General features: G+C 34.4%; 1 protein-coding gene across 1 annotated transcript in view; it reads left to right on the forward strand.

The window, feature by feature from the left end:
• Positions 1–21,045, forward strand: part of dre4 (SPT16 homolog, facilitates chromatin remodeling subunit dre4) — a 371,785-nt gene that overhangs the window by 44,370 nt on the left and 306,370 nt on the right. Inside the window, exons 6-7 of the mRNA XM_090398585.1 lie at positions 4,031–4,177; positions 17,961–18,112. Of these exons, the coding sequence (XP_090254711.1) occupies positions 4,031–4,177; positions 17,961–18,112 (299 nt within the window). The remainder of the gene's footprint in view (positions 1–4,030; positions 4,178–17,960; positions 18,113–21,045) is intronic.

The following is a 21,045-nucleotide window of genomic DNA, read 5'->3' on the forward strand; positions in this document are numbered from 1 at the left end:
CAACCCAAGAATTAAATTTACACTTGAAGCAGATAATAACAATTCTGTCTCTTTTCTCATTACATTAGGTTGATACAGAATGAGAACATATAGGATGTTCTCATTCTGTATCAACCTAATGGCTCTCTACAGTTCTTAGTATGCAAGAAAGCAACTCATACTAGAAATATATTAATGCTCATCATCATCATCATCATCACCCCTGTCAAAAACATTGGTTTGCTGTGCACATAAGCTGTGTTCTGCTGACTCTTTTAAATAATGAACTGTCATTTATCAGAACTACTTTTATCTCTAATGGTTATAATACTAAAATAATTGAAAAAATATTAATAATCATGGCTTTTATCTTAATCATCCTCAAAAAGTAGTTTCTAGAATTTCAATTCCATTTGTTAAAGGACTATCAGAAAATTTCAAGACTTCTTAGTCAGATTGACTTACAGGTTTCTTTCCATTGTTTGTAAACTAATTTCCTTCCTAGCTTCTCAGAAAGATAAATATCCTCCTCTCTTATCCTAGTGGTTGCAGGATCCGATTCCTTGTTCATGCAGCCTTTGTTATTATGGACAGACAGGTCGTTCTACTCAGTATATTTTACTGAGATTTAGGTATATAATTCATTGAAACAAAACTGAAGTCCTATTTTATTTTCTTCTTCTTGAAAGATTATATAAAGAAAGCTGTGAAGCCCACATTCACAGTTCAAACCTCAACAAAAACAATTGACAAACTTTTTTAGTTTTGGGACATCATCCTAAGTAACACTCCTTCATTTGATTCTTAATGTTGTAATTATTTAAATTTATTTCTTTGAATAAATTAAATAATTTATTCTAATAGTTGTAGATGGAATTATCCTCATGCAACTGATAGCATATATTCTCATATGCTTGCAATTTAAGTTTTTCTTATATGCTTTATCTCTTTTAAACTGTATTGACAATGTCTAGAAAATTTAGCCAAAAATTCTACAAATGATCTGCTTACATTTTGATGTTTAGATCTATTCATATCAAATACAAATAAACATTGATGTTGAAAATATACGACTATAAAAATAATGATTGTATTAAAACAATGATACATATAGTGAAGATTGCAAGATGGGAATTAAAATAGCTTATCATTTAAAATAACCTTAAAGCAACATTAGAATTTGAAAATGAAGGAAAGAGAATATATTTTAAAAGACCAAAGAATTTGAAAAACATAAAATACAATATATATGTGTGTGTGTGTGTGTGTGTGTGTGTGTGTGTGTGTATATATATATATATATAATTTAAATGCTGTTAAATGACATAGATAAAAGGGTAGAGTGTATTTACAGGGTGAGAGACAGGGTGATCTGTCTTCAGAAAAGTGGAAGTTAGTAGCGTGCACCATATATAGACTGTTTTATTGACTGTGCAGTGTTTCACATTAATAAAAAAATATAGGTTGTAGTAATAATAATTCAATAATAATAAAAAAAAATAGAATCTTAATTGTTTCAATACAAGTTCATTTTTAATACAACCTGTTTTACAGCTAAATTCAATAAACCATTTATTGACTTCAAAGACTTGATGTCTTGCTAAACAAGCACAGTGTTGATAAAGGTTAAGGGGCATAGTAGTGAAATAGTGCCAAAATAGCAAGAGTTTGTGTCATCTATGGCTGATGTCATTAAACAAGTATTAGTTACAGAAATCAGACTCCAATAGTGTGTGGCTCTTCTACAGATACGTCAAATGAGCAGGATCTTGTCCTTTATATGAAATAGATAAAAACTGGAAACTGAAAGAGGTTAAATAACTAATTTTTTCATTGGAATCACATTTGAGGGATACCCTGTGTAAATAATGTTATGTTTAATTAAATAGCTGCTAGGAATAAATATAATGGAGCAGTGTTCCCCCCCCCCCTCAGGCTTTTCCCAAAGTCTTTTCTCTTAAAAAATAAAAAAGCCGAGTGGTTAGCGTATCTGCTCTCCAGGCAGGCTGCGGGTTCAAATTCTGCCAAGGGCATAGATGTTTATGATTGTCCTCCTAACCAATTACCATATGTTCTGCTGTGTCCTGGTGTAAAAATAGTTTTTTATATTTTTATTTATTATTCACTTATTCAAAACGTATTTTTTAATTTCTCCTTTTCTATTTCACTTTATCTTTATTACTCTACTTATTATGCAGTCGTAACTTAGAGGTTTTTAATCTGTTGCTTGATTTAGTCTTCTACAGTTAATCTTTTTACTTAACCTTTTGATCCCCCCTTCTCAAGGTTGTAACTATGTTAATTCACGTGCATGAAATTTTATAACTTGGGACCTTGCCTCTGCTTGGAGCCGAATTCCTTGTTATAACAGCAAGCGTATTTTTTCAATACTGATTGTTGAAAATTTATTTTTATTTCGACTGTGGCATCAGAAATCACAGGTAAGATTTAAATATCCTTCCATAAAAAAAAAACACTTCGCTTAGCATGGAAATATTTCTAACTCTTATAACTATATCAAGCAATGTAAAACTCTGTTCTTCAGTCATGGCTAACTATATCCTTAGGTCACACAAACTCGATTTTTATGAGCAGTGCATTGGTATGCAGGAATCAGGCAAATTATTTGACAAACAAAACAATTTATTCATACTAATCAAGTTACAATAAAGGTTAATACTAGGCACACAAATTAATTCTGACTCTATACTTCTCATTAATATAGCTTGGATCTTAACTTATTCAACCTAGTTCAACAATTTTTCATTACGTACACAGACTCTGGTTATAATTGTGCCCACACTTAAGTCACATATTAGAAATGACCTACAATGCTATACAACAGGCAAGTTTAAACAAAAAGTAACAATAAACGCTATCTTATCTCAGACAACTAAGCAGGTAAGTTCTCATTGTTTAGCTAATTGCCTTCAGTCCTGAAGTAACACTAACATACAAATTCACTAGAGCAATCTCTGCTACAATTTCTGTCTTCAGTTAATCATATATAGAAGACCTTACTTGGTATTTAGTCATCTAGTCCACATCAGTAGATCCTTGAGATCGTTACCATCTATTTCATTCCGATATTGCCTTTCACACAAGAGTTTCTTGTTTTGACATTGACGAAGGCAATTCCCATGGCAGCGATCACCATGAACCTTGGCGGCTGGAAGTCCGGAACTCACTTCTTTCACACTTCTTTCACTGCTTAAACGACCAACCTAACATCTTTGGGTGTCTGTTGGCTGGAACGGGTCCAGCCAACAGACACCCGAAGACATACTCCAACCTGCAGCCGGAACAGAAAACTGGGTGAAAGAATGCTGCTTAATCCAGCGACAACCATCGATAATGGCCTCTTCTCTTAAACGGTCCTCTGGCTACCTCAACTGATCTTCTCCGACGACCTCCCGCTATGATGATTAACCTTCTACGAAGAAAAAAGAACCTCCTGTCACCCCTTACTCTCTCGATGTCTCCCCCTTTTATGCTGCTCCATTGACCTTGGATTTTGCTACTCTCTAATTCCCTTGGGTATTTACATGGGTCTTCACCTAGCACCCTTTTAGGGCGCTGCATTAAGGTGGGAAACCCCGTACATTCTTGACCTTCGTGCGGGCGATGGCCTTAAGTCATATTCTTAATCCGTCTGGGATATTTCTTTGTCTTAACAATCCAATGTTACAATTCATTTATACATATTTTTCTTTTGTTGTTGTACAGTAATTCAACAGTTAAATATTTATAACTTTGTTTTTTATAATTTAAAAATCACAAGTAAATTAACGTAATTTAAATTTCTAAGTAAAAGCAGTATAGAAAGAATTTAATTTTAAATTTCTGTCTATACAAGATTTTACATAGGCACAGTATGACCCTTGATGTCTTTGTGCCATAAAAAATCAAATCAAACTCTTTAAAAAAATTCACATATAAAATAGTATAAATGCTGCAATATAAAAAAAAACAGTGATTTATGTTAAAAGCATATTAATTATTATAATAGATGTTCATACAGGTTATATTTATAAAATTAATTTTTTTTTAGGTTGATGTTAGTGCTGCAGTAGCATATATCATGGCTCCTAAAGAAGAAAGTGAATTAAATACTATTAAAAAAGCATGTCTAGTTACTGTTGACATTTACACCAAGTACTTAAAGGACCAAGTAATGGAAATTATAGATGCTGACAAAGTAAGGCATAAATGATTATAGCAGTGCTATATTATTTATATATACATACATGCATGAACTAGTATAAAAATTCTAAACATCATAGTTATTTAAATACATCAGAATTAAAATAAACGTATAGTTGAGTCTCCTTATTCACGGGTTCTGCATTCATGTTTTTGCATTGGCAGTCGAAAAATTGTCCATCAGTCTCACGGTGAGAGTCATCTGAATAGGATGGTTTGTGACCTGTGTGTGTGTGTGTCTGTCTGCAGTAGGCTACTTATGCTTAAAATATTATGTCCTTATGTGAATGGATTCTAAATGAAGTGTATCTAGTGATAGACAAAAGCCTAAGAAAGTTCTTGATAAATATTGAGAAGGGTTCACATATGCAGCTGCAAGCTGCACATTTGATATCAGTGAAAATACCATATATACATAAGAAAACAAACTGCGATCAGAGAGGCAGTGCAGACTGGTGGAATTCTTATGCTAAATATACTGCTTATGTACGTGATAATGATGTTGAAAATGGAGAATTCAGTATTCATATTGATTGAAGACAGCACAAAAATCCTTGCCTGTGAACGTTGGTATGATTTATACTGAGGCTCTTGTTCTCTACACCAGATTTAAGCAGCAAACTCCCTGTAACAGTAGCACTGCAGAAATCACTTTTTTTGCCAGCTAAAACCTCCAGAAATTTAAGAGGTGTTATTCATTCTCTAATAGAAAGATTATGGGGTCTGCTTCAACTGATCGAAGCTGCTGAGTCCTACCCTGCACAACTCCAGAAGCTCATCAAGAAGAAGGGATATAAACCTGAACAGGTTATCAATGCCAATGAGATGATACTGTTTTGGAATAAGTGTCTCACCACACTTATGTAGCTGTCAGAGGAAGGTCCCAGGATTCAAGGCAACATGAGATTAGGTTACATTACTAGTTTGCAGCAATAGCAGATCATGTGACAAAGCTTGGCCTAATTTTCCATGTATAGAATGCATGGGCTCTTGGAAGAGAATGTAACAAGAATATACTACCTGAGTACTGGATGTGGAACTCATAGGCCTGAATGATGAAGAATCTCTTCCTGAACTGGTTCCATCTCTGCTTTGTTTCCAAAGTCAAGGAATACCTGAAAGAAAAGGGGCCTCCATTTTAAAGTCCTCTTTGTGCTGGGCATTGCCCCAGGACACCCAAGTGATTCACAAGATTATGCAAATGAAGATGTAGAGGTGGTCTTTTCTACTCTGTAACACTTCCTCCATTCTTTATCCAGCTGCTTGACCAGGGTAATCAAGGCTTCTAAGACCACCTATATGAAGAGGTGTATGGATTGAATCGTTGAGACCATGGACAGTGACGCCAAACTTAACGTTATTCAGTTTTGGAAGGACTTCACCATAACTGACAATCTCCTCCTAATAAAGCATGCATCAAGGACAAGTCTGTAAATGTCTCTTTACAGGTGTTACAAGTTGTGCATAACTTCTTTCTAGACAAACTATGAATCATTCCAGGTGAACAGTGCAAGAAACCCATTGAAGAAATAAAGGAATTGGCCAGGAGAATAGAGGACTTGGGTTTTGAGGACTTGGAGGAGGAGGACATCAATGATTTAATTGATGGATAGGCAACAGCACTAATAGATGGACTCATGGAGCTTGTTTATTCCAGCTCTGAGGATGAGTACACGATTGAGGAAGAACCATGTCAAGAGAAGAAGTAAAAGAAGTTTGCCTTGAAAAATCTACAGTGAAGTTCAAGGAAAGCCTCGATGTTTAACACCATACACAGCCATGTTCAACTAGTTCAAACAAAAGAAGTAGCAGCTTTCAATTGCAATGTTCCTGAAAAAGACGAGTTCTGCATCAATGCCTAAAACTCCTCATTCCTCCAAATCGAACTCTTAGACCCTCCCTTACTACCCAGGAGTACTAAATCTTGTAGTGATTATCCTGGTTCATGCTTTGTTCTTAACTACGTAGTAAAATTTTGATACAGTATATTCGAAATGTCTGAATCTATTTCAGTAAGATTACAGATATTTGTAGAATTTTGCATTTTCACAGGAAGTGTTAACATGTAACCCCCCTGCAAATAGAGACTTGACTGTATCACTGTTTGAAAGTTTAGAATTTTATTAGTTATAGTTCCCAATTGTATAGAGTATATATATTTGTATATATAATTGTATAGAGTATATAACAACTTAGTTTGTTACAGGGCTGTGGTGGTATCATTGCTCTTTATAAGTAGCTTCTCCGATTTGGAGATTAGCAATCGTGGTATATACCGAGTGTCTGTTCCTATACCATTCTTTTAATCTCATAACAGGTTTTGTAACCCATCCATTTCTTTAAATCATCAACCCAAGAAGTTCTTGTTCCACCAGGACTCCTTCCCTGAATTTTCCCTCCAGTATTTCCAGAACATTTCCCCTGCTCCACTTCTTAATGTGTCGTGCCATTTTGCACTTTCTCTTTATAAAATCTTCCATGAATGCTATTTGGTTCCCATTAATATCAATGTTTTGCTCTTACCATTCTAAGATTGAACTCAGTATGAAGCTAATAAACCAAGGATAAAGGGTTATAATAAAGCACTATAAAACCCCCATTCAATAATACTTGCTGAAACGATGTTAAAATACAATGGTTTTCTACAGGTAACAGCAAAACTCTACTTGATAGAGTTCATTCATTGTTAAGCTTCTGTGGGATGACATTTACAGGCTGACTGTTACTCCAGTTGATGTTAAATAGATCTGTTATGACCACCTACAACTGCAACAGTTGTTTATTCTACTAGTTTCTTAAGCCCTATGCGGAATGTAGTTATTTATCAGTTTGCAAACATAGGCTAACATCAAAGAATTGATGTTAAAATGATATCGTGCTGTGAGTTATCATGTTAAGAACATCACATACATCCTTTATTGTTGAACACTGTGCCATTACTGATCATAACTTATGAATTTCAGATCTTTTGTGTTGGCTGAACAAATTTGTTTGATAGACCCTTATTGTTATGCTGAAATGGACATTCTGCCACTTCCAAGCTTTCTTTAAACTTATGAATATAGCTATTAAATTCAGTACATTACATTCTTGTTAGTTTTATTATCTGATGTTTACCATTTGTAGTCCTGATTTGTCATCTTTCTTTTTCTCAGTGTTCCTGATATGTTCTTTTGTGCATATTTTTCCTGAATGTTTTGTTTGTCTGATGTAACAATCCTAATTTGCAGAAAAGTTTTTTTTATGTTTTCACATGACTCCTACTAATGAAAGGTTGTAAACCTGTAGTACATTCATAGGTGGTCTAAGGATTTTTTCTATTTTTATTAATTTAATACACATACATACACATGAGGGTTGTCTGAAAAGTTCTCGGCCTAACAATGAAAAAACGAATTTATAATTTCAAAATTATTTTTATTTTTCAACATAATCTCCCTTAAGACTAATACGTTTATTCCGGCAATGCTCCAGCACCATTATCCCATCCCTGTAGTGGTTCTCAGTAAGATCTGCAAAATATCCCTCTACAGCTGCAATCACCTCTTGATTCGAAGAAAAATGCTGACCAGTGTGGAAGAGTTTAGTTTTGGGAAGAGATAGAAGTCAGAGGGAGCCAATTCTGGGGAATAGGGTGGATGTTCCAACAATTCATAGTGCAGATCCCTTAATTTTCCCATTGCCAAAACACTTTTGTGGGCAGGTGCATTTGTCCTGATGAAAGATGATTTTTTTTTTCTCCTGCAAACTGGGTCTTTTCTCACAAATTTTTTTGTCTAGTCTGGTTAAAAGATTGGAATAATATTCCCTTAAGGTTATTGTTTTACCCTTTTCAAGATAATTAATAAACAAAATTATCTTGAAAAGATGATTTTGTTTATTAATGGGATGCTAAATTATCTCCGCATCCCAAAACACAGATGCCATGACCTTTCCTCCTGATGGAACCGACTTTGTCTTCTTTGGTGCTGAACAACCGGCTTCTGTCCACTGTTTGATTCTGGTGTATAATGGTGAATCCAAGTCTCATCCATAGTAATAAATCGACGTACAAAATCAGTTTTATTCTTGTTAAAACGCTCCAAGCACTGTTCAGAGATTTTCATGCGAGTGCGTTTTTGATCTGCTCTGAGCAAATCACCCATCTTCACAAAGCTTTTTTCATATGCAATTCTCCATGCAAAATATATTCTACATGTTCTTTTGAAATGCCTATAGTCTCAGCAATTTCACACACTTTGTATTGTATTCCACCTGAAGACAATCAGAAATGTGCATGCTCACAGTGGGATTCGAATCTCCAGTGTGTTGGTTGGAGAGCAGATTTTTCTTGGCCAACCAGGCAACGAAATACAGCTGTATTTCTCCTGAACTTTCTTTTTTTGTCTGACATAACATATATCATACATGCAAAAAATTTTATATGCACTTTTGGTTGAGTGGTCTTGGCATTGTGGAAGTTTTGTTATGTTTATGTTTCAGGTATCATTCTGCTCCTGTGTTTTCAAATTGATAAGTGTATTTCTGAAGTATGCCATAAAATAAGTAACTTCTTTAGTTATGTGTAGTCACATCATTTATTTAACCTGAGTTTATTATTAGCATGAATCAAAATGTTATCTACAAGTTTTGATATTTAAATATTTCCTAGTTTCATCAAAGTTGCATGAAAATTGTTGAAAGAAAGGTAACGCAAATACAATGATTTTTGCATACGTCGTCGTCATCATCAAATTTCTGACATGTACCCTCAATGGGTGTACAGGATATGATAGTACTACATGCAAAATTTACATCATTACTAACTTCCTATCTACAATTTTACTCCAGATCAATCTGTTTGTTACCTGTCAAGACACCAACATTATCAGATCTTATCATATTTCTGTCTTCTAAGGCACTTTTTACCGAATGAATCCACATATATCTTGGTCTTCCTGTGGGTCTTTTTCCTGCCAACCTGGCAGAGAACACTTGTTTTGCCAATCTTTCTTTTCCCATTCTGTGTAAGTGACCATATCACCTGAGATTAGCTCTACTAACACATTCCTGGATACTAACAATGTCAAGTTCTCTCCTAATATCCTCATTTTTAATATGATATTGCCATTGATGCCATGTTCCTGTTCGCCTCTGTTCATGTCCCTAATCTTTCTCAGTACCCATTTCTGCAAGTGTTTTACTTCTAACCCATCTCTCAGATCCATAAGTTAAAATTGGTCTTAACACTGTCTTGTATATAACTAATTTATTGTTTTGACTAATTTCTCTCTTATTCCATATAAATGTATCCAGTTAACATCGTACCATACCAGCTTTGTTGATTCTGTTCTATTTCCATATTTAATTTACCATCTTCACTAAAAATCATGCCTAAGTAGCTGAAATGTTTTACTTGTTCCATAGGTTCTCCATTCACAATACAGTTGATATTTTCGTTATCTTTGACTTGTTATTGCTGACTTTCATACCATATTTATTACAACAATTATTCAATTTAGTCAGGGAATTGATTTAGAAGTATAACATCATTCGCATAAAGCAAAGAGCTGAGATTAACATCTGCAATTTTGATATCAGGTTTAATACCACTTTCTTTCCATAATGAATAACAGAGGGAACAAAGTACATACTTGATCTGACACCAGATTTAACATTAAACCACCTTCCTGTACTTCCTTCAATTCTAACTACTGACTTACAACTCAAATAAAGACTAAATATTGCTTGATATAATGCCCCATTGACACCATATAACTGTAGCGTTTCAAATAAAGTCTCTCTTGGAACCTTGTTATATGCCTTTTCCAGATATATTACTATGATTTCTCAACTATCTGTCATAAAGTGAAAATCTGATCCTGACAGCCACTATTTGGCCTGAATCCAGCTTGTTATTCGCCAAACTCCTCTTTCATAATCCTTCTCAACCGTTTCTCAAGTATACCGGCATAAATCTTACCAGGACTCAGTAGAGAAATAGCTAGTTTCTCTCCTTACCAGGAACACTCAGTAGAGAAATAGCTAGTAAATACCTCTGTAATTCTCACATTCAGTTTTATTTCCCTTTTTATATATGGGTACTATGAGAGCTCTACTCCAATCATCTGGAATTTGTCCCTCTGTCTAGGCCTTCTGAACTATGCAGTGTAGCTTCTGTAAGATTTTTATACCTCCTTACTTGAGCATTTCTGATCGAATATCATCTACTCCAGTTGCCTTTCCACATCCCAGGCTTTTGATGGATTTTTCTACTTCAAGTATGGATATTTATTCCTGACTGCCTGCCTGCCTGTCTGAGCAGTGTTTTTTTACCACTATTTTGTCATTGATTGTTTCATTTAACAATTTTCCAAATTAATTACTCTGTACTTCAAGGGTAGTTCTTCCCATGGCTTTTGTTTAGCTAGTTTTACACAGTGTTTAGCTTTATTACATTTGACTCTGTATTCTCTAAGAGCACAAGCTGACTTATTTGCCAGGAAATTTTTATATGCTTTCTTCTTTACCTTCACTGCCTCTTTAACTTCCTGTGTCCATCATGGAGTTCTGATTTTTCTAGCCTTGCAGTCAATCTCACCACATGCCTCTCTGGCTTCAATCAATGATTTCTTCAGGGCTTGTCACTGAATCTCCAAGGTTTGGTTCCTGTTCTCAAACGCTTCATTTTTTCTTCAATAATGTTTGTGTATTTTAGTCTACAGTTCACATCTAAGAGCTGTTCAACTTTTATTCGCTTTAAAACTTTCTTACATGTCATTCTTTTCAATATGAAATTCAATTTTATCCTGCTCAAGACTAAATGGTGATCAATTTCAATTCCTGTGTACACTTTAGTGTCTTGCACCAGTGGGAAAACATCACTATCAACAATAACATAATCAATGAGACTTTTCTTATTCCTAGCTTCTTCTCTCCATGTGAATTTGTGCACATTTTTATGTTGAGATGTTGTTAGTAATAACCAGTCCATGTCCTGAGCAGAAATCCAACAGGTATTTATCATTATTATTAGCTTTACTCTTTTCTCAAAATTTTCTCAAAACATTTTTGTATGTCTGACAATTATCTCTTACTCTGCTATTTAGATCCTTAATGAGGACCAGTTTTTCATTGTGTCATTTGCTTTCTCTAAAGCCTCAAAAAATTCCTCCACTTCTACCTTAGTAGAACTTGCTGTGGGACTATAGGTACAAATAAGTCTCATTGTCCAGTTCCCCATTCTGATATTTGCCCACATCACTCTACTTGAAATCGAATGCCATTCAGTGTTGTATATGTTGATACAACAAATGTATAAGTAATAACACTCACTGTAGAATGTTCTGATTTCATGCTGCTAACATTAGTTTTGAAATTGTCAGTTTTGCATTGTTTGCTAGTGACTGATGACTTCCATATCATCAAAATAAAGCCTTAATGCCTGATCAAGGTTCCATATGAACAGATTACCTAATTACATTCCTTAAAACAGAAATTGTCTTTCAAAATGTCACAATAAGTGTGTTTCAATCCTTAGTGTGGTTTAAAGATCTGGCATGTGTAGTGTAACTTAAATTTTTGTCTCATAGCAGCCAGTCAACTTTATTGAGTTAAAAGGCAGTATGCTTTAATGCCATGCTTGCCTAACAATTGAAGTCACAAGACAACCTATTTGGAGTTTCAAATATGGAGAGAGTGATCTTCCTTACTGCTTTGGTATTTCATCTATATAGTTGTGAATGATTAGACCAGTAGATGATTCCTATCTCAAGATACATCTTATTCACACTCTCAGACATTCTTCCTTCCTTACTTTTTTTCTATAAGTAGTTTTGTTGACACTGGTTTTCTTATCTGGTTTGTACTATTCTTTTGCTTTCCTTTAACATAGTGATACCTGTTCATTCGAAAAACTCCCACCACCTTAACCTTCTGACAGGGCAAGAGAAAACACTTCGCAATGCCACAATTTTGTGTTTATCAGCACACGTGCCACATATTGTGATGGTTCCTGTAGTTGTAAACAAATCTACTAAGAGTAGAGGAGAAATGAATGTGTTTGCATAGGATATATTGGAAAACAATAATTAAGAAGAATACTCTATTTAGTTAGCATATCTATTGTTGTTATTTGGGAACTTTCATGGAATCCAAAGGCTCATCACAAGAGATCTAAACTATCCACACAGTCTATCATACCTCTCCTATAACCCATTAACTTACAAAGCACTTGCAACTGACTCTGGCAACCTATTCCACTCATTCACAACTCTCCAAGCAAAAAATGTGGTCCTCACACCCATCCTAACCCCACCCCTTTATTCAACTTTCAGAGATGACCTCTTGTTCTGGTCCCCTCTAGCCATCTGCTGAACCGTTTCCTATGCATCAATCCTATAAAACCTTTTAAGCAACTTAAATGTTTCTATCATATCATCTCTTTTTTCTCCTATCAACAAACTTCTGCAATCCACACACTCTCAATCTATCTTCATAGGGAACATTCCACAGACCACTCACCATCTTGGTCATTTGCCTCTGAATCTTCTCCACTACTTCCTCATCCCCAAGAAATCCAGGAGACCAGACCTCAGCACAGTAGCCAGATGTAGACATATCAAGGGCCTTATAATGAGGAATAACTTCCTTATCTGTACTTGTTAATGTGTTCTTCAATAGCCAAGTAATCGTATAGCAATATGGCAACCTTAGCAATATGTCCTCTAAACTTTAACTCCGTCTACCACCACCCCTAAATCTGTAGTTTCATCTATTTCCTGGAGTACAGTTCCATCAATGTGGTACACAGCTTGTTGTACTCTGTTTATTCCAAAACGAACTTTACATTTCTCCACATTAAACTGATATGCATTACTTTTGCCCATACTTGACAGCCTATTTAAATTGTCCTGCAAACTCTCCATATCTCCTTGATTAACTATTACTTTACCTACGTTCACACCATCAGCAAATAACTGAATATTTCCTTTCAGGTTATTTCCTATATCATTTATGTACAAATTAAACAGTAGTGGTCGCAGTACTGAACTTTGCTGCATATCACTAGTCCCTTGTTTCGCTTTGATTCTGCCCCTCCATATACCACCTTTTGATATCTGTCCCACATCCACCCACTTATCTACATAAATAGTATCATATTCATCCCCATTTGTTTTAATTTGCATAACAGAGTTCCATGGGGTGTTCTGTGAAATGCCTTTGCAGAATCATCATGTGGTCATATCCTTTATCCAACTTAGCTGTTACTCTATTATAAAAAGTTAGTAAATTACTAAGGCATGACTGACCCTTCACAAAGCCATTTTGGCTCTCATACAGTATCATATTTTTATCTACCCATTCTTGATTCTCTTTTTGACTAATTTTTCTAGTACTTTTACCACCATGCCTGAGATACTGATTAGTCTATAATTTGCCAATGCAGTCTTAGAACCTCCCTTATGCAAAGGAATTATTTTGTCCTCTTTCCACTCCCTTGGAACTCTGCCATAGCTGAGACTTAAAGAGCCTAATCAAAGGTCATCAAAGGTCAATAGTTTTTCTCTGTGTATTTTATCAAAATCTTTCTTGTAATCAATAAAGGACATACAAGTCTCTAAATTAAATTCTCATCTTTTTTCAGTAACTTGTTTTAGAACATAAATATTGTCTATACATGATCTTCTATGTCTGAAACCATTTTGTTCTTCTGAGAGTAGATTGTTTGCAGTATTTCTGTCTTTCAGGATTTTACTATAAATTTTGTAACCTGTATTTAATAAACGTATTCCTCTGTAATTTCCACGGTCATCTCCTTACCTTTTAACATTGCCTCCAACAGTTATTTATTAATTTTAGGAATCTATGATGTCAATATTCTCTACCATATTTTCAAAGCTCTGTATTTTATGCCATCTAATGTGGTTGATTTTCTATTTTTTGATATCTTTATTGCTTCATTTAATTCTTCCAGTTTTATTGGTTGTATATCACTGCTGATTTCTTCATTATTATTTTCTGTTATTAAATTTGGGTCATACCATAAATTCTTATAATGTTCTGTCTATTGTTTCTCCTGTGTTATGTTGATTTATACAGTATCTCATTCTTTTTTGTTTAATTTTCTTAATATTTTGTAGGCTATGTCCTGTCTTCCACGTATGTCTTCTATTTTATTAATAAATCTGTCCCAAGAATTCTTGGTGAGCTTTCTGTACTATGGTTTTAGCTATATTTCTTTTGTTTTTGTATATTTCTTCTGTTTTTCCTTTATGTTTTTGAAGGAGTGATGTGTATTCCATTTGCTTTTCTTTTATTGCATTTTCTATATCTTTGTTCCAGATTTTTAATGTTTTTTTTTTTTTAATATTTTATTTTTCTTTCCACACACTTAAGAGGCTTACTAATTTAATAAGCCGGAAGGCTATTTTACCGACCAATATGTTAATAGAAAGGGGGTGGTAAACTTCGGCAATTCGATAGTAGAGGTATGTAAGTTTCGTGTTCACTTAAAACCTTGATATTCCAGGTCTACCTACTCACTGATGAGACCTCAAAAAAGATTGAAACCGGTCTGGGTAGTGACCTCTTCTCATAATGTAAAACAATATATATATATATATACACACATATACATACATACATCTCTTAGGAGCTGGGTTTTACATTATGAGAGAATATTAAAGTTAGTGACGGAGTTTGCTCCACCTTTGCATGGAGTTGCCCTGGTGTTGTACTACCCAAGTGATCATTTACACTTGGGCTCGCCGATAGTTTTTTCAGCATGAAACTCTATGGATTTCAATCCGAGTTTCATACCCGGCTATAAAATCATAAAGGGATTTACCATCCCCCTTTCTATTAACTTAAGAGGCTTCTTTATGGATTTTTTTCTATTCTTCTATATCTTTTGGACTTCTTTTAGGTAATCTCTTAATCATGATTGATATAGCATTCCAATGCTTTCTTCTTGTAATAGATATAATAGATATACTTTGTTCTATTTCTTGTTTTTTCTTATTTACTTCCTTTCTCCATTTTGCTAGTATTTCTATTTTAGAGACTACTAAATAATGATTTGAAAAAATTTGACTTCCTCTGTAAACATGTACATCTCTCACACGTAGTTAGTTTCTGATTAGTAATGATATAATCAAGTATAGATCTTGTTCCTCTGTCATTCCAAGTATATTTATGTATAGTCTTTTTTTTTTTGAAAAAAAAGTATTGGTTATTTTAAAATTATTGAAAGTACAAGAAGTCTAGTAGCTCTCGACAGTTCTTATTCATACAGATTTCTCCTAAAGACATTTAGGATTGGATTATTTCCAACTCTAGCATTAAGATCTCCTGCTATTACTATATAGTCATTTTTATTACATTTATTTAACTGTTTTTGTATTTTCTCATAAACTTAATTATTTAGAATCATCTTTCCTACCTTCTTCAGGAGCATATATTCCTATGATATTTAAGTAGCTCTGAAGAAAGCCACTGTCAAGGGGTATCTCTACCTTGATGTGTTAAGGAGGCTTGCATACACCAATGACCTTAAGAGCTATGCCAGCTCTTGAGATCATTGGTGTGTGTGCTAAGCTACTGGTAGGGCTTCCCTACCTGAACAGGTTGAGAGGTAGGGGCCAGGCTAAGATATATATATATATATATATATATATACACCCTGGTCTTCCAGATTGCGAGTTTTGCATAAGACTGGTTACCTTACCAAGTAAAAAATTTGTCTAACTCAGATGCTGGAACTGGAAATTCATTGGACCAAAACAACAGAAAGCAACCATGAAAGAATAATAACACAATAATTGTCACAAATAATGAAGAAGGTAGTATAAAATTCTTATTTTTGATTAATATTTGGCTCTTTTTAGTACAAGATGTGATAATTAGGAAATGATCACAAACTTAACAAATTTGCAAATATTTAAAAATGGAGTGGACAGTGATATTTTCACTGGGAAAAGAAATACTGATATCAAAATTTAGTTCAACCACACAGTTTTACTAACATTCAAATCTAAAAATTCACTTTTTGCTGTTTAGTACCTCGTGGGTTCCTCTTCCTTTTGCCTTTATTACACATCTTGGCATTGCAGGGCATTGACAAAATCAATTTCTTGATGGGTGCAACTGTAATTTCATGTTTCCAAACCCTTATAATGGCTTCTTGGAGCTCCTGAAATGTTTTTGACTCCTTCTTGTTTTCAAGAAGGAGCCAAAAACTTAATGGGGTTAAGATCTGAGCTATTTCCTGTCCATGATAGTCACTGAATCGAGTGCTCATTGAGCTACTTATTAACCTGTAACAAAAATTAAAGCTTTTTTTACATACTAAACTCAATTTGTATGATACATCTTAGGGTTATAATAACATTACTTACTTCTTTGTCCTATGACAAGGGGCAGAGTCATTCTGGAAGATGCAGTTTGTCCTTATGGTAAAGTGGCTTCTGATAGTACATAGCAATTCTAAAATTTTCTGGTACATTTATGCATTCACTTAAACCTTTTGTGAAATGCAAGCGACCAACACCATGATATGACATGCAGCTCTAGATTATCTGGCTGGCTCAGAATTTGACTGTTGAGATACCAGACAGTCTGGGTTGAATTTTTCTCCTGATCATCTTTGAACTGTCTGTCTGCCATCGGCACCCTGCAGGTTAAACGTTTCATGAATTTTGAATGGATCAGTGGATCAGGGATCCATTTAGCATGCTGTTTGTACCAATTTAACCAAATCAGTCTCAATTTTTTTAACAAGGGCTTCTTTTTAGGGCACCTGGCTACCAGTCCCTGTTGAATGAGTCTTCTAACTGGCTTATCACAACTCCCATTTGTTCTTCCCAGTCCCATTTCAGTTCTCCAGACGATGCACACTGATTTTTGAAGCAGAGCTACTTTGGTACTCGATCATGGCATGGAGTAGACAATGGCTTTCTTCATGTCCTCTTTCCTTTCAACAGCATCTGTACCACAGTAGGTTTACTACAGGACACCCTTTTAACTGTTTCATGAGAGGAATAGCAGCATTCTCTATTCAAAGCTTGAATCACACTTTTTCTGAAAGGTGTTAACTGTAGCATGAAAAGGAGAAAACTGTTTATTTATAGCATAAAAAATTCTGACTCAATAGTAGCAACTATTACATTATACAGAAACCTGTGGGAATGATAGATGATGCAAAGAAATATCTAATGTTAAACAGATGAAAATGACCTTTTAACTACTAAAAACTATACTTATGTAAGGTGATGTGGTTTCTAGGAACATGAGTGTATATATAACTTGAAATAATTAATTTCAAATTGTATTTGAGATTTTCGATATTAAGAACAGTTTGCAAATGCTGATTTTATCAATGAAATTTACCAAAAACAAGCAACTAACATGCTGAATGAACTGTGAAAATGTGCTGGGTGAAGTGGAAGCGACATACATATGCTGAAGTGAGCACATGTGGCACATCTTCTTTCTCACTGCTTACTTGCACTTGGTGACATTGTTCTCTAGGTTTTGCAAGCTTTTGTATTGGAGTGAAGTTGATATTAAAAAAATTACTTATTATACACACATTTGAGACTGATGTATAGTTTATTAAACTATATACCACTGCTATGTGGTTTGTTTCTAATATCAGTTGTAAAATTTTCATATGAGTTTGAAAATAATTAAGTAATATAGAAATAGTGGATATTAAAGATCAACCATTATTTCAGAAATAATAAATTCGAAATTCTTATGTATGCTAATCGGTTTGTATATACTTTTTTTAAATATAGAAAGTAAAACATTCCAAGTTAGCTGAAGGTGTCGAACAGGCTGTTGGAGATAAAAAGTATGTGAGTGGCGTTGATATTTCACAAGTTGACCTTTGTTATCCTGCAATTATACAGTCTGGTGGAAACTATAATCTGAAGTTTAGTGTAATCAGGTAAATTGTCTATTTTAATGAATTCATCATTTCATTTAATTCAGTTAAGTTTTCATTTGTGCATGCAACACGATATTATGTTAGTATTTGAATACTGAAAGGAAGAAATTTTCAAAACATAGTTGAAAGATTGCAATGAAGTTCAAAATTCTAATTTGTTAAAAAAAATTGGAATTGACTAAAAAAAAACAAAAACATAATTTTAAAAATGCAAGCACTCTTCAAAGATATAGTATCTTAATGTGAAGACATTTTCACTTAGTAGCAAAGATATTGTAACGGTGTACATGAAATAATGTCCTTTTATTGGAAGGCTCTTGGATCAAATCTGTCTAGAACATGGACAGTTATGAGGACTTCAACTGACAGGTGAGTTAATTTGTTTCAAATGGTAATCCTTACCCTCTCTCTTCAAAAAACAGACTGGCTGAAATAATGTAGGGATAGCTATCTTATGACAGTAAAAATTAGGTTAGAAAGGCCAAATTACTTGATATTTAAGGGAAGATGAAATATGATATTCAACGAGTTCATATGTCTTAACACATTGCATAAATTTATTACTTTCCAGGAGAGCAAACTACCTCTTGGGAAGCGGCGGAAATGAAGTGTTCTGTGTTTAGAATGTATTTCCTACCACTAAACAGCACTTTGCTTATCTAACTTTGGAAGAAGGAAATTTCATATGAACTGCAAGAGCCATTACAAGAATTAATTTATAAAGTGCATGTTTTATGTACTAAATACTCTAAAGGATGAGCCTCTGTAGTGCATTCAATAACAGTTAAGCTACAGAAGTACCTTTTGATTGAACAACAGTGTCCTTTGGTTGGAAAGCCTGGATTCAATTCCCATCTGAAACAGATGGGAATTGAAGGGTGAAGGGTGATTTGCTGGTCTCAGGAATGTGGAGATAGTGGGTTTTTTCCCCTCCTGGAAACTAGGATCTTTCATCCTGCAAGAGTACTGTCCAGAGAATACATGTGAATGTGACAGACAGCACACTATGCAGGTAGGATTAACCAGCCTGTCAACTAATTTAGATTATAAGAAGCTAAAGTAACTTAGTCCTAACAGACCATTGAGCCTAACATGTCAAGGGAACATGATGATACTCAAAAATGGTGGGAATGTGAGGAAGAAGGAATTCATAAAAGCTCTGTGCAATAGGATGAGTGGGACATTACTAGCTTAAGCCAGAAGATGTCTGTCACCTGAAGTAGTGTATTAAAACATCAAAGATGCTGACTAAACATATGAACATTGTCAATGGTTCATCGTGGTTTACAAATTAAAAGTACTGTAGATAATGATTGTTATTATATATAATTGAATTATCTTAATTTGCAGTTGCAACTAATACATAGGAGCATTTTGTTGGCTAAGTCATAAATCACTAGTCCTAACTTATTACTTCAGCATCTAGGTAGATAATTAGAGGAATAAGTATTCTTCTAGCTTGTTTGTTGATTTTTGCAGGATAAAAACTGAAGTTTCCAGGAGGGAATTTACACCATTACCCTTACCCTCTCATCTCTGCATGAGACCTGCTTACTTACTTTTATTTGAAAAGTCCTTATAAAGGTTTTTAACTTCCTAGATAGGAATCAAACCTAGGTCTTTTCAGAAAAATGGCATTGTTGTTGTTACTGACTGTGAGCTACATTGAGGCAGAAGCCTAGATTTCATCATCATCTTTCATTTAGTCAGCATCTTTAATGTTGGGCTTAGCATTCCATATATGTTATATGCTTCCATATAGCATATATGGAAAGCCGGTTATTTGGCTTTAACCCATAAGGTAGTTTTTTTTTTACTGGGGATCACTTGTGGACTTGCAGGATGATTCAAAGATAACTATCATGAAAATGGTGATACATGAGGATCAAAGCTAGATAACTGGGAGGGGACCTGCATATGAGGAATGCTAAAAAGTAACTAGGGCTTTGAATATACTGTCCAGTCCTCACTTTCCTATGGTACACCATTTTTACTAAGTATCCACTTGGATACTTAACAAATGAGGATATATGCATGCAGTTTGGGAATTAACTGACCAAATTGTACACATATTGTGATGGTTAAATGGGCTTTTTTTTTTACTAGCTGAAACTTTACCCAGATTCAAAGTCTCCCATATGTTTTCATAATGGAAGCAGGACAAACAGTGAAAAGTCAGCTATTCAAACAACGCAGACTTGAAAATAGGTGGCATCAGTTGAAGTATCAATTAAAATGGAGTTAGAAGAAATTGAAAAGTATGAAAGATGGAAGTAACTAGTTTGGGACATTTAACATGAGGATAAACATCTTGAATGATAGCTAATTTCAAATGGTTCACATAGACAAATTTCAAAATGAGTAATCAGACAATAACTTACTTGTGCCTAGTCCCACTGAAGGTTATCATAGGAAAGAAATATAGGAATGTTTTTTTGAGTCATTAGAGTGGATATCTGATATAAAAGTTGGGCAGGGAAGGGAAGGGAATAGTTCATATTGGAGACCTAAACAGCAGAGTAGGAAAGTCCAGGTATGGACTTTCCAGGGATGGTCCTTTCCAAGATGGAATGATCATTACTAACACTATGTTCCAGCATGAAAAATGTACATGAATTCATGTTGCAAGAATACACACCAAGCAAGAAATTTTATATTATAGTTGATAAGGTCTTCAGATTCGTGTATAGAGAAATTGAAACAGGAAGTGATGACTACATAATGAAAACTAGTTCCCCATTGAAATTAAAATGTTTATAAAATTTTGAAATGAAACAAAGTCAAGAGTATGTGATACAACCTGCAAACCTGCTTTACTGCTGTACCCTCAGATGGAAGAGAGGAGTACTGGCACTATGTTTAAATTTGGTGTGATGAGCATGTCCATGAAAGATATTGTCATCAATTGTGTAAAGAGAGAAGAGGACCAAAAC

The sequence above is a fragment of the Typopeltis vanoorti genome, chromosome 9 (genome assembly GCF_054136105.1).
Source record: "Typopeltis vanoorti isolate ZY-2024b chromosome 9, IOZ_Tvanoo_1.0, whole genome shotgun sequence".
In the NCBI taxonomy this organism is placed as follows: Eukaryota; Metazoa; Arthropoda; class Arachnida; order Uropygi; family Thelyphonidae; genus Typopeltis; species Typopeltis vanoorti.